The 11,700-nt window shown below is 37.7% G+C and overlaps 2 protein-coding genes across 3 annotated transcripts; one reads left to right on the forward strand and one right to left on the reverse strand.

Annotated features, from left to right (window-relative positions):
- The first annotated feature begins 875 nt into the window (after positions 1-875).
- Positions 876-9,363, forward strand: reep1 (receptor accessory protein 1). Of its 2 annotated transcripts, XM_079369616.1 has the most exons (8): positions 876-1,336; positions 2,843-2,915; positions 3,026-3,102; positions 3,276-3,396; positions 3,775-3,888; positions 4,355-4,523; positions 6,033-6,298; positions 7,261-9,363. In XM_079369616.1, the coding sequence occupies exons 1-8, from the start codon at positions 1,305-1,307 to the stop codon at positions 7,330-7,332; spliced, it is 924 nt and encodes a 307-aa protein (XP_079225742.1). In that variant the 5' UTR covers positions 876-1,304; the 3' UTR covers positions 7,333-9,363. The 2 variants fall into 2 exon arrangements, with proteins under 2 accessions (XP_079225742.1, XP_079225743.1); XM_079369617.1 differs by lacking the exon at positions 6,033-6,298 and having other exon boundaries at positions 889-1,336.
- Positions 9,364-9,497: 134 nt separating this feature from the next.
- mrpl35 (mitochondrial ribosomal protein L35) lies at positions 9,498-11,061 on the reverse strand. Its single transcript, XM_079369618.1, has 4 exons — positions 10,957-11,061; positions 10,606-10,762; positions 9,855-9,999; positions 9,498-9,762 (listed from the first exon to the last, which is right to left on the reverse strand). The coding sequence occupies exons 1-4, from the start codon at positions 10,985-10,987 to the stop codon at positions 9,574-9,576; spliced, it is 522 nt and encodes a 173-aa protein (XP_079225744.1). The 5' UTR covers positions 10,988-11,061; the 3' UTR covers positions 9,498-9,573.
- Positions 11,062-11,700: the final 639 nt, after the last annotated feature.

Consider the following 11,700-nt stretch of genomic DNA (forward strand, 5'->3'; position numbering starts at 1 on the left):
CTTGTTTTTGAAAGCCCCTCCCTGGCTTCAAAATGGACAAAAGGATTAGATTTCTACCAGCCACAGCCCTCTCCACAGCTTTTCAACCTTGCCTTTGTTCTCTGGCTTCAGTATGTAGGCCATGGAGAGTCAAAACAAAGCTAAGGTAATCTAGCACTAATGGAGCAGGTTTTGAGACCAGATTCAATAATGTACTTGACTTTTTTTGTCAACAATGTTTCCTTCAATGCTCCAAAAGAAAATGGGGACTAAACTCAGCTGTTGGAGCTAATAGATCTTTTCAAGTCAAATTATTGCAAACATTAGATGGCTTCTCAGATGTGGCTATTTTTTATTGAGAGCAAGTTTCAGAGGTATAAACTTGTTGTTTCTTATCAACATGATAGCTAAGACCTTGTTAAACAAACATGGACTATATGTCATCATGGCACTTTAAACAACTTACTGTACTTTTCCCCATTACATGACAAAATTAAGGTGTATTAAGCTAACTAGACACATGTACCAGGGGCCTCAAACTCCCCAAAATTCACTTTGTATGTGATGTACTGATTAGTAAATTCATAAATGGAATAATTAGCCAATTTATTTCATAATACTCTTTAAGTATTTGGCCTTTAAAAAGCCTTTTTAATTTACATCTCTGGTGTGAGGATGTTCTGTCTTTCTTCTTTGTACCACAGTAACTGAACGTTTTGGGATGTAGGACTGTTTATGATGAAGTAAATCAAAGTCAAGTAGGTTTACAGTAGGTTTGAGACACATTCAACTATTTACTATAGAAAACAACTTATTTTACGCAGACAAAGTTATTACTATTGTTAACATAAACATGCTATTAAGCTCAAATGGTGTGACTTTCTAATTAAAGTTGAGTTAAGTTTTGAAAGAAAAGAAAACAAGACCTGGTGAAAGTGATCATTTCAGTGCTGTCTCTTTTTATATGGGTAAGTCGGCCTCTTAATGCCTCTAGTTACATGAGTTAAATGTGAACTCAAAAAACTCTATTTAAACTGTCCATGCAGCAGATACTTCACTCCAAGTCCACCCTGTAAATCAGGGAATCCAGTCTTCTTATCACGTCTAAACATGGACTCTGCTTTACCACTTCTGCATGCTGTGTATCTTTGTTGTCTGAGCAATGCAACACTGCCATCTATGGATACGAGTCATCCTCCCCTCACTGTTTATCGCGCATCACGTTGCCTCCTGTGTGCGTCCACACGCTGCCGCCTGGACGCGCCTGTCATCTACTGGAGGAAACTCCTCCCTACAGACAGCGCGTCCTGTCGTCTTCCAGCGCAATGGTCTCCTGGATCATCTCTAGACTTGTGGTGTAAGTCATTTTTATTATTTCTATGCATATGATCCCTTACATATAGATTTATTATTTATAGCGATTAGTGCGGGGTTTTTGTGCCGCTCATTGACGGTGAAGGAGCGGAGACGCTTTACCCCGCATGCCGCTGCAATTGTTCTGATATTGGATCGAAAACAGACGTCAGTGTCGAAGCAGAGCAGATGTTGGTTTATTAATTTTTTGTAAAATAATCTGCATTCCTTAAAACTGCACTTAACTGTAACAGAATAAACGCTGAGTAAGGCCTGTGTGGACCTGCCGTGTTCCTGAACGCTCTACAGCCATACACTCTTTGTATTTCAAGTGGCTTTTTTTTTATTTCAGACAAAGAGGTGACGTGATTGACTGAATCATCTCTCATTTTACATGAAATGATCATGTGAGTTAGTTTCAAGATTCAGAGGCGTCTTTTACTGCCACAAAGCTAAATGTCACAGTGAGGCGAGGTAACAGAACAGGAGAGGAGCTATATGCTCTGTTGATGTCCCAGATTGAAAAAAAAAAACAAAAGGGATGGGTCAGCCTTCTCGGGTTACAATACAAGAGTTAGTCATGTATTAAAGCACGTATGCATTTATTCTTTCTTGCTCGGAATTAAAATGAAATGTGAAAATAGGACAGCATTTATTACTGTAAGTTATGGCTATTTTTACTTGCACTAAGTATGAATCAGCGCCATTGCCTTGCGTTTCGTGTCAACACAGCAGGGCCAACCTCTAAATAGTGAGGCAATTAAATGATATACATGGTCTGTCTTCTACAGTTTATGCAGTAAAATTTGTATACGGGCCATCTTTCGCCCAATGTTGAAGTGAAGGGTTAGCTGATGATATTTTTAGTGTCCTTGTGTCTCTAAACTCTGTTAGAGCATGAGTTAGAGGTGCAACATGATGTGGGTCAGTAATTTGATCAGGTCGCACTCACAGCTGTTGCCCGGCTGAAGCACTTCAACAGGGCCCTTTCTCAGTCCGGACACCCAGCCAACAGCACAGGTGTATACATACACCCTCAACCCAAATCTAAAGAAAACACATGGATTCTATGTTTAGCTCTTTTTATGGGCGTTTAACCAAATGGACAGGCTGTTTTGCTAAATAAGTCAGGGCAAGGTCCGATTTCAATGATTTATTTTTTCTGGAAAGAAAAGCTGTTGCACCTTCTGGGTTGTTTTTTCCAATACTGATCTCACCTGACACTGCCTGTCACTAACAATTTGTTTATTGAAGAATGCTGCCCAGACAGACGGCCCATGGACAGAAATTCATCGTGTATAGTGTAAATGAACTGAACATGAAATAATCTGAAGACACTTTTCTTGGATTTAAAGTAGATTTTCCAACATGAATAATTAGAAATATCCTTTTTCTTATTGTTATTAAATACTTTTGCATGATCTAATTTCATGTACATTTAATATCAGTTTGACTGCATTGAGACATATTTCATTCTTGGAGGCTGATGATCATATTTTGTGTCTTGTAGACTTGTATTTGGTACACTCTATCCTGCATACTCCTCTTATAAAGCTGTGAAGTCAAAAGATGTAAAGGAATATGTGAGTATATCACCGTTACTTTCAGATGTGAAATTATACCATGTTTATTCCTCACAAATGTTTTTGTATAATTTGTTAACTTGAACTCTTTCCATTCCATTTTATTGTAGGTGAAATGGATGATGTACTGGATTATATTTGCCCTATTTACTGCTGTGGAAGTATTTACAGATATGTTTCTTTGTTGGTAAGTAATCTCTGACATCTAATGTTAATTATTATACAGACCCTTGATGGAAAACAGTTGACCTCTTTTTCTCTATTGTCTTTATGTAACATAATGAGCTCTCACTGATAAGTAAAGGCTGTGTTTTTTATGCTTTGTTGTCCTGGTTTCATTATTTGGCATCTTTATTGCAGGGTTCCTTTCTACTATGAACTGAAGATAGCCTTTGTTGTGTGGCTGCTGTCTCCTTACACCAAAGGCTCCAGTGTGCTATACAGGAAGTTTGTTCATCCCACGCTTTCCTCAAAAGAAAAGGTGAAACTTTCTTGCACCGGCACAGTTCAAGGAACGTTTCGGGTAGAATTATCCAGTTTCAGTTAAGAGGGGTTTTTTTGTTTGTTTTTTTACTAATAGTATTCACTGCTATATTGGAGAACAGAAAGTCCTTTGTGCCAATTCACTTTTCCACTTTAGCAGTTAAAGATGTGTCTGCAGGACAGAGTACAGGAAATGTCATGGTGTTCCTGCATTTTTCCTTTCCTTTTTCCTCTTTCTGACTCAGAAAACACATGGGTGTTTTAGGTGAGGTCTACAGCAGAATTCAATCAAGCTGTAGCCAGGAGAACTATCAGAACAAAATGAGTTTGAAATTAATGGGAGCAATGTTTAAAAAAATGTGTGTACCTTTTTCAGGACATTGATGAGTATATCTGCCAAGCGAAGGACAAAAGCTATGACACACTGGTGCATTTTGGGAGAAAAGGGCTGAATGTTGCAGCCACGGCAGCAGTCATGGCAGCAACAAAGGTAATGCCGACTGTATATTTGCTTTGTATTAACATGGGGGTGCAGTAAAGGGTTAGTGTTTAAGGCTTCAAGCCTGTTATGTTGTTTGCAAATATTTTTTTATTGATCCAATAGCCTATTGTAAAGTTTGAAAAAAACTGTCTTTTACGACCTCAAGACAATGGCAAGAACACAATTGGCTCAATTCAATGCCAATAATATTTTCTGAAGGGAAATATTTCTATTGATAATGTCAGATTATTTAAAAGAAACGATTAGAATTTAGGAGGTTTCAAAATCAATTTCTGAAAAGTCTAAAAGCTGTATTGATTTCATAGAAGTGCTCTATAGTGTTTTAATGAGTGAGATGCATTACAGCAAAAGCAGTCCAGCAGTTAAATTTCCGACATAACTGCTGAAGTATATTCATCCATTTTCCTGTCACAAGCTAAATGTCTAAACGAATGCCCACTGTTCCTCGTTCTAGAGCCAAGGTGTTCTGTCAGACAGACTGAGGAGTTTCAGCATGCAGGATCTGGCTTCCTATCAGGAAGAGTCTGTTAACGCAGCCCCCGGCACCAAGCAGCCTGCAGCAGCAGCAGGACAGCATCGGACCAGATCTATGATGCGCAGCAAGTCAGAGAGCTACAACAAGGGTGAGCAGATTTCTCTCTGTACTGTGCATGAACTCAAAAGTCTTTATAGAAACTGACATAATTCAGCAAGTTTACCATAACGTAACGAATGAAAATTCGTTTGGATTTTTTGGATTGGAAATTTTTTATTTTTTTATTTTTTGATAAAACCTACAAAAAGGTGTAACATAATGTTTGTTTGACGAGAAAAATATAAGCTGTAACAAAACCATTGTGATGCTACAGAAGTGCCCTGTTTGTTAGTTTTAATCTAATCGTGATGTAGATTACAGTCTTCCTGTTCAAGCTTGTTTAAGCTGACAGATATTGTTTCGTACCCCTGCTTTCCTGAGTGGCCCCCTAACTTTAGTCTTTCCTTCCTGTTTGGAGCAGGCCGAGCCTCAGGGGTCTGCCAGGCAAACTATCCTGTGATATAATTCACGTGTAGCTGGGGGGATTTGTTCCCCCATGTAACATCATGTGAAAACAGTTGTTGTTTGTTATTATCTGGGTTTTTTTCTCAGCTGATTTTTAGTAGACTAGTTCATTGGATTGAAACATCTGTACCACTTCTTGTTTCATTAAACAAGGAATTGAGATTCCTTCTGAGTATATTCTATACAAGGCTACTACCTTTTAATGGTTCAATTATTTATGGATTTGATTTATTCAAGGACAAGTGTTAAATTGTCATTATTATAATTATTTTGTTAAAGAACAGTGAACATTTACCACGCAGCATAATTCATCACTTTTATTTCTGATAACAGATCCAATTGATAAAGTTGCATGTTTGAGTCTGCTTCTAAAATCTTCCACACCCGGCCTATGTTGTCGCTCTCAGCCTAGAACACATTGCTTTACATCGATAACATAAATCCTAAAAAGCAGGTTATCACATCTCTGAATATGCAGGGATGATCTGCAGTGGCACTTTTTTTGAGGAAATGTGTATAAACATAAAAAATGAATTTCTGCTGCAGATTAACACGTGTAGTTCAAGTATTTATGGCAGCTGGCTGTTTCATGATGGACTCCAGATTAACTAAAGTGCATATGTTCATGGTTAAGAGAAATATACTAAGCAGAGAAACTATGCAGCTCACTGATCTTTTTTAATAAAGAACAATAATGGAGGTCTCATGATCATATCAGACACTTTGTTACTCTAGTGACATTTTAAAAACCCAGTTTGAACAATGTTGACACATATACTTTTGCTTTCTGCTGACATCATATTACATAACATAACCAGCTGACGTAATTGTGCAGAAAAACAGATGGGCTTAATTTTTAAAGACTTGTCAGCCGGTTTCTCTGCACACAAATTGGCTCGTGCTTAAAATAACTTCCTATCTCTCCTCTGTTTTGTGGTCTGTTATAAAGCATTATGATAAAAACCTTCAAAATCCCAAACAAAGTGGTCGCTTCAAAGCATCAACATGTCAATTATTTTTCTTTCAATTCAATAGACCAAACACAAGATTTTGACATTGTTTATTACCTCCGTTGACCTTTTTCATGGTACAGAAAAGGATTTTGACATGACTGACTATGAGATGTTGGGGCTGGACCAATGGGACTCCAAGGGCTCGCTGTCACAGACCACTACACCTTCTGAGTCTGAGTACACTCCCATTACGCCCTCCCTGACACCCCAGTCCTCGCCACCCTCTACGCCCTCTCCACCTCCTTCTCCTTCTCCAGCTCCAGAGCAACCTGGGGAGGTGGGGAGAGGGGGGCAGGCGGGTTTAAGCTCTCCGCAGCTTAGGCTGATTAAGAGGAAGGCTCCAGAGGTACACCGCCTCACACACGGCTGTCTCAGCTGCTGCCTGACTCTAAAAGTCCCCTTGAGAGTGGTGATCTGCTCACCCATTTACTAATGTCTACCACTGTGTACTTAAACAAATCATTATGGTTCAGATGCAATGCAAGTGTAGAAATGCTGACTGCTGTAAAGATTTCTACACTGATGAAGCTGAATCATGTATTAACTTAAGTAGATTCATTGTTAGCTGAACTGAATATGTGATGCTGCTTTGGTATTTACAGTAGCTGACATGTTTGAAAATGTGGCATGGGAGATGTCCGTAATGGTTGATGTTCGGAATTGGATTGTCTTTCAGTTTTTTTCTCCCTTGATAATAACGTCTAATTTTTATGTCATGTTTTGCTCTGGTTCTGCATTATGGGAATTCATTAATACCCGTGTGTTTAGTATGCTGATGCTCAACAAAATGTCTTTCTTATTCTCATTGTCAACAAATCACAAGAAAATAAAATCCTATCTTTTCATATTTCAGATTTACTGTTACACTGGGAGACAAACTCCTGTATTGAATTAAATATGAGCACTGTAGTTTATGTAACTTTTTCCCAGGTATAGCATGCCACTGCTGTGGATAGTCACACGCATACTAAATGAAAACAGTTCCATAACTAACACTGTTTCCACCGGCAATATTTAAAAAAAAAAAAAAAAAAAAAAAACCCACAGTGCCCAACTGTTTCAGGAAATGATTGACTCCCTTTGTAAAATCAGTGATATATTCTTACCTTCATTTAAAGATGTCCTCAGTAGGAACTAAATGGGCTTTGGGCTCTGACAGACATTTTGATTGTACCTTGGGACTTGTTGACAAAATAAATATCCAGAGAAATGGCAGTCATGTTGATATTGTTAAACTCATTGTGGCTATAAGACAACTAAACTCCATCTTCCTTTTTTGCTGTCGTCCTCATCTGTCCTTCCTTTCAGCCACCTCTTAGAGTCTTAAGGCCTCTCACAAGATCCCGGAGTGCTCTTTCCTCGAACAATGAAGCCATGTGAAACTCCTAGAGACTCTTCCAGCTGCCTTTGCTGCAAGACGTGAAAATACTGAATGGCCAAAAGCTACATGACTGAAGCAGCCTTGCTTTGGAATAAGGTATTACCAAAGTGACCTATCATGACCCCTCTATATTAAATATAAAGCTTGTCTCTCATGATTTGATATGTGACCCTGAGATAAAACGAGTGAATGGGCTCCATGCTGATAGACATTTTGAGTTTGTGGGTTAATGATTATGTATTTATGTATAGTTTGTGTGTACTTCATCTTTCTGATTTGATTGTTTTTATATATCAGGTCTTGGTAGGCATTTGCATGTGTGTCTACCCCGTCATTAGTCGTCTGTTTATAAAACAGAATGTACTGTCACTGAAAACTATGGCTGGCATTGAGAGTGACATGGTCACTGTTAGAGAATGTGTAGAATGCCAAGGATCAAAAGAAAAGGTGGCTGCGTTTACCCTTATTCAATCTGTAACAGAGGAACAGCTACTAAGCCAATTACTGTAGGCTACTATTTGATTATTGCATCAATGTATTGAGAAATCAATCAATGGCTCAAAAACATGTTCTAAAATGAGACGACCTGTGATAAAAGGTTAGACACTAGACGGTAGCAACAGAAGAAATTCTGTCCTTTAATTATCTGATGAAGCCTTAAAAAGGTTTAAATGGGTCCCTGTGAGATAAAAATGTTTCTAACATAGTGCAAAGTCATTTTTGCACAATGTTTAGAATCTTTTGCTGTGTGACTGCCTGCAGTTACATGACTATGAAATGGCCAAAAATCTTATCACATGAAACACTAATAGAAAACCAGTAGCTGAATTTTATCAAAATATATGATTATTTAATTCTTATTTCTTCTATGGTAAAGAAGTATTAACTTCTGAGACTGCTAAGTAATTGCACTGTATTACAGGTAAACAGAAAAAGTCACTACGACAAGAGGTTCTCTCAATAGTGCAGACTGTTTTTGACAATCTACTTTTGAGTTTATATACACGCTTCGTCATTTCAATGACAATTTGCCGTCATTTAAAGGCCAATTTAGAGAGACAAGTCACTTTGAGCTGTAGCAGAGAGAGAATATAACATGAGCATATATTTACTGTGTGTGAACATGTTTTTTCTTCCATGTCTAAAGTCACTGTGTAATGCTCTGCTGTTATTGTGCAACACTTAACACATCTATCTTACTGTACCTTCTTCTATATTTTTTTTTGGAATCAATTTTATTTAACTTTATTAGTTTGCAGGTTTACAAACTCCAATTTAACTTAAGCTTGCGTGACATGTTTTCTCATCCTGTTTTTTATTCACTGAGCCTGAATCATTTAACAAAGTATAACTGTGCCGGTTGTTCATAAGTGAACTTGCGCAGTCAATTTATAACTTTCATCACTGTATCTGCATCATTAGCAGTGACTTGAAGTTTGGAACAAAAGCTTCTCAGGTACAACTGTTTTATTTACACGTCATTCACTTTGATGTTGTAGATACACTTGTTATGCACACAAAATGTCCTGTTGATGGATTAATGGTGAATAAAATCTACACAGGCAAAATCAGATGATGTATTTCAGCGTTAGTAGTGTCAGTGTTAGTGTTGGAGGGGATACCCTTCTATTAAAAAATAACAATTTGTCAACTAAAACAGATAAAGTAGCTGATTTGTATACTTGTGCATAGACTGATAAACTCATCATTGCATGAAGTTTGTTTATTTGAATGATCAGATTTCTGGATTGATTTTGTGAAAGGTTGTTAGTCTCGACATGGTGAATAATACCATTTTGTCATTTTCAGTTGCTTTGTAGAAATTATATAAAAGCTAAGACAGTACACGTCTGCTTTACATATATATATGAATAACATCTTATTGATTGATAAATAAGCCACTTTCACTCATTCATGAGGAGACAACTTCACTTAAATATTCTTACAGATTTTGTTCTGGCAGGCCAGAATGCCACATGACTAAAATTTTGATGTGATTGTCAAATTAAAAAAAAAGCGTTAACTGATTACGTCATGAGTGATGGCTATCGATTTCTTGTTTAAATATTTATGTTTCAAATCGATTTACAGACATTAAAATATGAAACAAAACGTTCACAGTTTCTCTTATTATTTCAAAGATCATCTAAAACACACAAGAGACTTATTTTGTTCATGTATTATAACTTTATTACATTACAGCCAAACAAAACAAGATCTCGCCACCATGAAACAGCATATCAAACTTTTAGGTTGACCCTGTCATGGTACTTCTGGTATGGATCATCCACATACCAGTTCCTCCGTTTCCAAAAAGAGGTTGTCATTTTATCCAAAAGCTTGCTCTGTGTTTTGTTACAGAATACATGCTCCCTCAGGCGCTTTCGTCTGGCAGGTTTCTTCTTCCACAGTTTCTTCTTGTATCCAGCCTGTTAATACCCAATGACAACAAGTTTGATGGTTAACACACTTTTAAGGCTTGAAGAGACGCACACTGAAGTTCACGTTTTAAGACCCGTACCTTGCGTCTGATCCAAAGGCCGCAATGAAGCCTCATAAACCGATCTGGCACAGATTTTACAGACTTCCTTTTGCCCTTCTTTACACTGTAGTATGTGAGGCTTCTGATTGGTTGTTGAGTCAGACTGGGCAAAAGTGAAGATACCCTGCAAGGACACAGAAGAGAACAGGCACCACCATTTACTTACAGGTTCTATAGATTTTTTTCTTCTTCCAAGTTGAATTTCCCTCAGGATCAATAAAATATCTATCTTAAAATAGAGTTCACTAGTTATATTGTTTGTTTTTTTCCTGTGGTCTGATGCTCATCCTCATAGGCTGTAAATATGAATAATAAGAATTACATGCCAGTATAAATGTGAAAAACCAAACACTGAAAAGTCACATTATGACGATGATTGCTTATCGCATCACATTTCCTAACATCCAGGGCATTAATGTGCTGATGTAGAAGCTTCTTTCCACTCAAAAAGCTCAAGCAACACTTGTAGTTTCAGCTTCATTAACAATACATTTGTTCATAAAGATGCTCTTGTGTTGCTGGAGCTTTTTGATTTCTTTAAATCTTTTCACTCTTGATGCACCTTGTTGGTTGGTGAAGTGCCAGATTATCCCAATCTGCCCTTGAGCTAGATAACACATGATGAGACACGTGTCTTGATATTTAGCTTTACACCAGGCAGTTACAATGACCACTGTTGAATAAATACATAAATAAATAACGTGGCAACAGTTCTCCTTGGTCTGTGTACCTTTGAAGGATGTTATAGCGGGGTGTATGACACGCTGCAACCCGCAGAGGGGCGCAGCCGGCGGCTGCGACAGAGCTGGCGAGAGGCTGGAGGCAGGAGAGCTGACAGACCTGTGGTGTCTTAGCACGTAGAGAGACAGACAGCGGCCTCAGCAGCCCTGTCAGACACAAGAGCAACATTCAAACACACAAGAGGAGACACTGAAGAGCAAACAGCAGCACTGCTAGTTATAGTTAATGTGCCTTCTTTAAAAATGGACTTTCTCCGAGCATTAAATCAAAGATAAAATCCTTAAACAAAAGTTAACACCGTGAACTATAAATGTTTGAATATAAATCTGTTGGTACACACCGGACACTCTCCTTGCCAGGGCGGCCGCCATGTTTCTTTCTGAATGTTGACGTAAGTACGGAATCCTGCGTGGACCGTTCTGATTTTAGTCGCAAATCCAACACCGCCACCTAGTAACCGCAACTGGACCTGTATCTCCATGCGAAAGTCTTTTTGTGTCTTCCCAAAAGAATAAATATAATACATTTTAAAATAATAATAGAAAAAAATAAGAAAAATATAAAAATGATCTTGGAAAAAAAGATAGAAAGCACATTCTTTTGCTGCCTGTCCATTACCTATATGTCTTTTTCATGGATACAGTTTTCGTCTTCTTAGCTCTCATGGAGCAAATTGTAGAAAGAAAATGTGATCTATTTGATTAGAAGGCCTAAGCATAGGCCCATGTATATTTCAAATAAAACCGCCTATTACAGGCTATAACAGTGATTAGGTCTATTTTATATTATCCATTAGAAAATGGGAATAGAAAAATGGCTCCTGTTCTCCAGTTGCAATTTTAAAACACTTCTTTGACAATGCATCAATCAACAATCATTATGAATAAAAATCCTCATAAACTTCTTAAAGGCCTTCTCTAATGATCTGCTGATCAGTGCTTTCACTTTCTATATTAAGAGTATTTTGCACGTACTGACAAAAAAGTGGATGTAGAAGTTGAATTGTCATGGGGTATTTTCACACAGACTTTTTTTTTACATTATCAAAGCTCTTACTCTTCCTGTAATGCTGTCTGGTATCTTG

Source organism: Symphodus melops, assembly GCF_947650265.1.
Source record: "Symphodus melops genome assembly, chromosome: 19".
In the NCBI taxonomy this organism is placed as follows: Eukaryota; Metazoa; Chordata; class Actinopteri; order Labriformes; family Labridae; genus Symphodus; species Symphodus melops.

What these genes read in the sequence shown, in the direction of transcription:
- reep1 (XM_079369616.1), top strand. Translation starts at nt 1,305, where the DNA reads ATGGTCTCCTGGATCATCTCTAGACTTGTGGT. An exon ending in CAAAAGATGTAAAGGAATAT is followed by an intron (nt 2,916 to 3,025) that starts GTGAGTATATCA and finishes ATTTTATTGTAG; the next exon opens with GTGAAATGGATGATGTACTG. An exon ending in CAGTCATGGCAGCAACAAAG is followed by an intron (nt 3,889 to 4,354) that starts GTAATGCCGACT and finishes TCCTCGTTCTAG; the next exon opens with AGCCAAGGTGTTCTGTCAGA.
- mrpl35 (XM_079369618.1), bottom strand. Translation starts at nt 10,987, where the DNA reads ATGGCGGCCGCCCTGGCAAGGAGAGTGTCCG. An exon ending in CCTGGCAAGGAGAGTGTCCG is followed by an intron (nt 10,763 to 10,956) that starts GTGTGTACCAAC and finishes TGTGTCTGACAG; the next exon opens with GGCTGCTGAGGCCGCTGTCT. An exon ending in CGCTATAACATCCTTCAAAG is followed by an intron (nt 10,000 to 10,605) that starts GTACACAGACCA and finishes GTGTCCTTGCAG; the next exon opens with GGTATCTTCACTTTTGCCCA.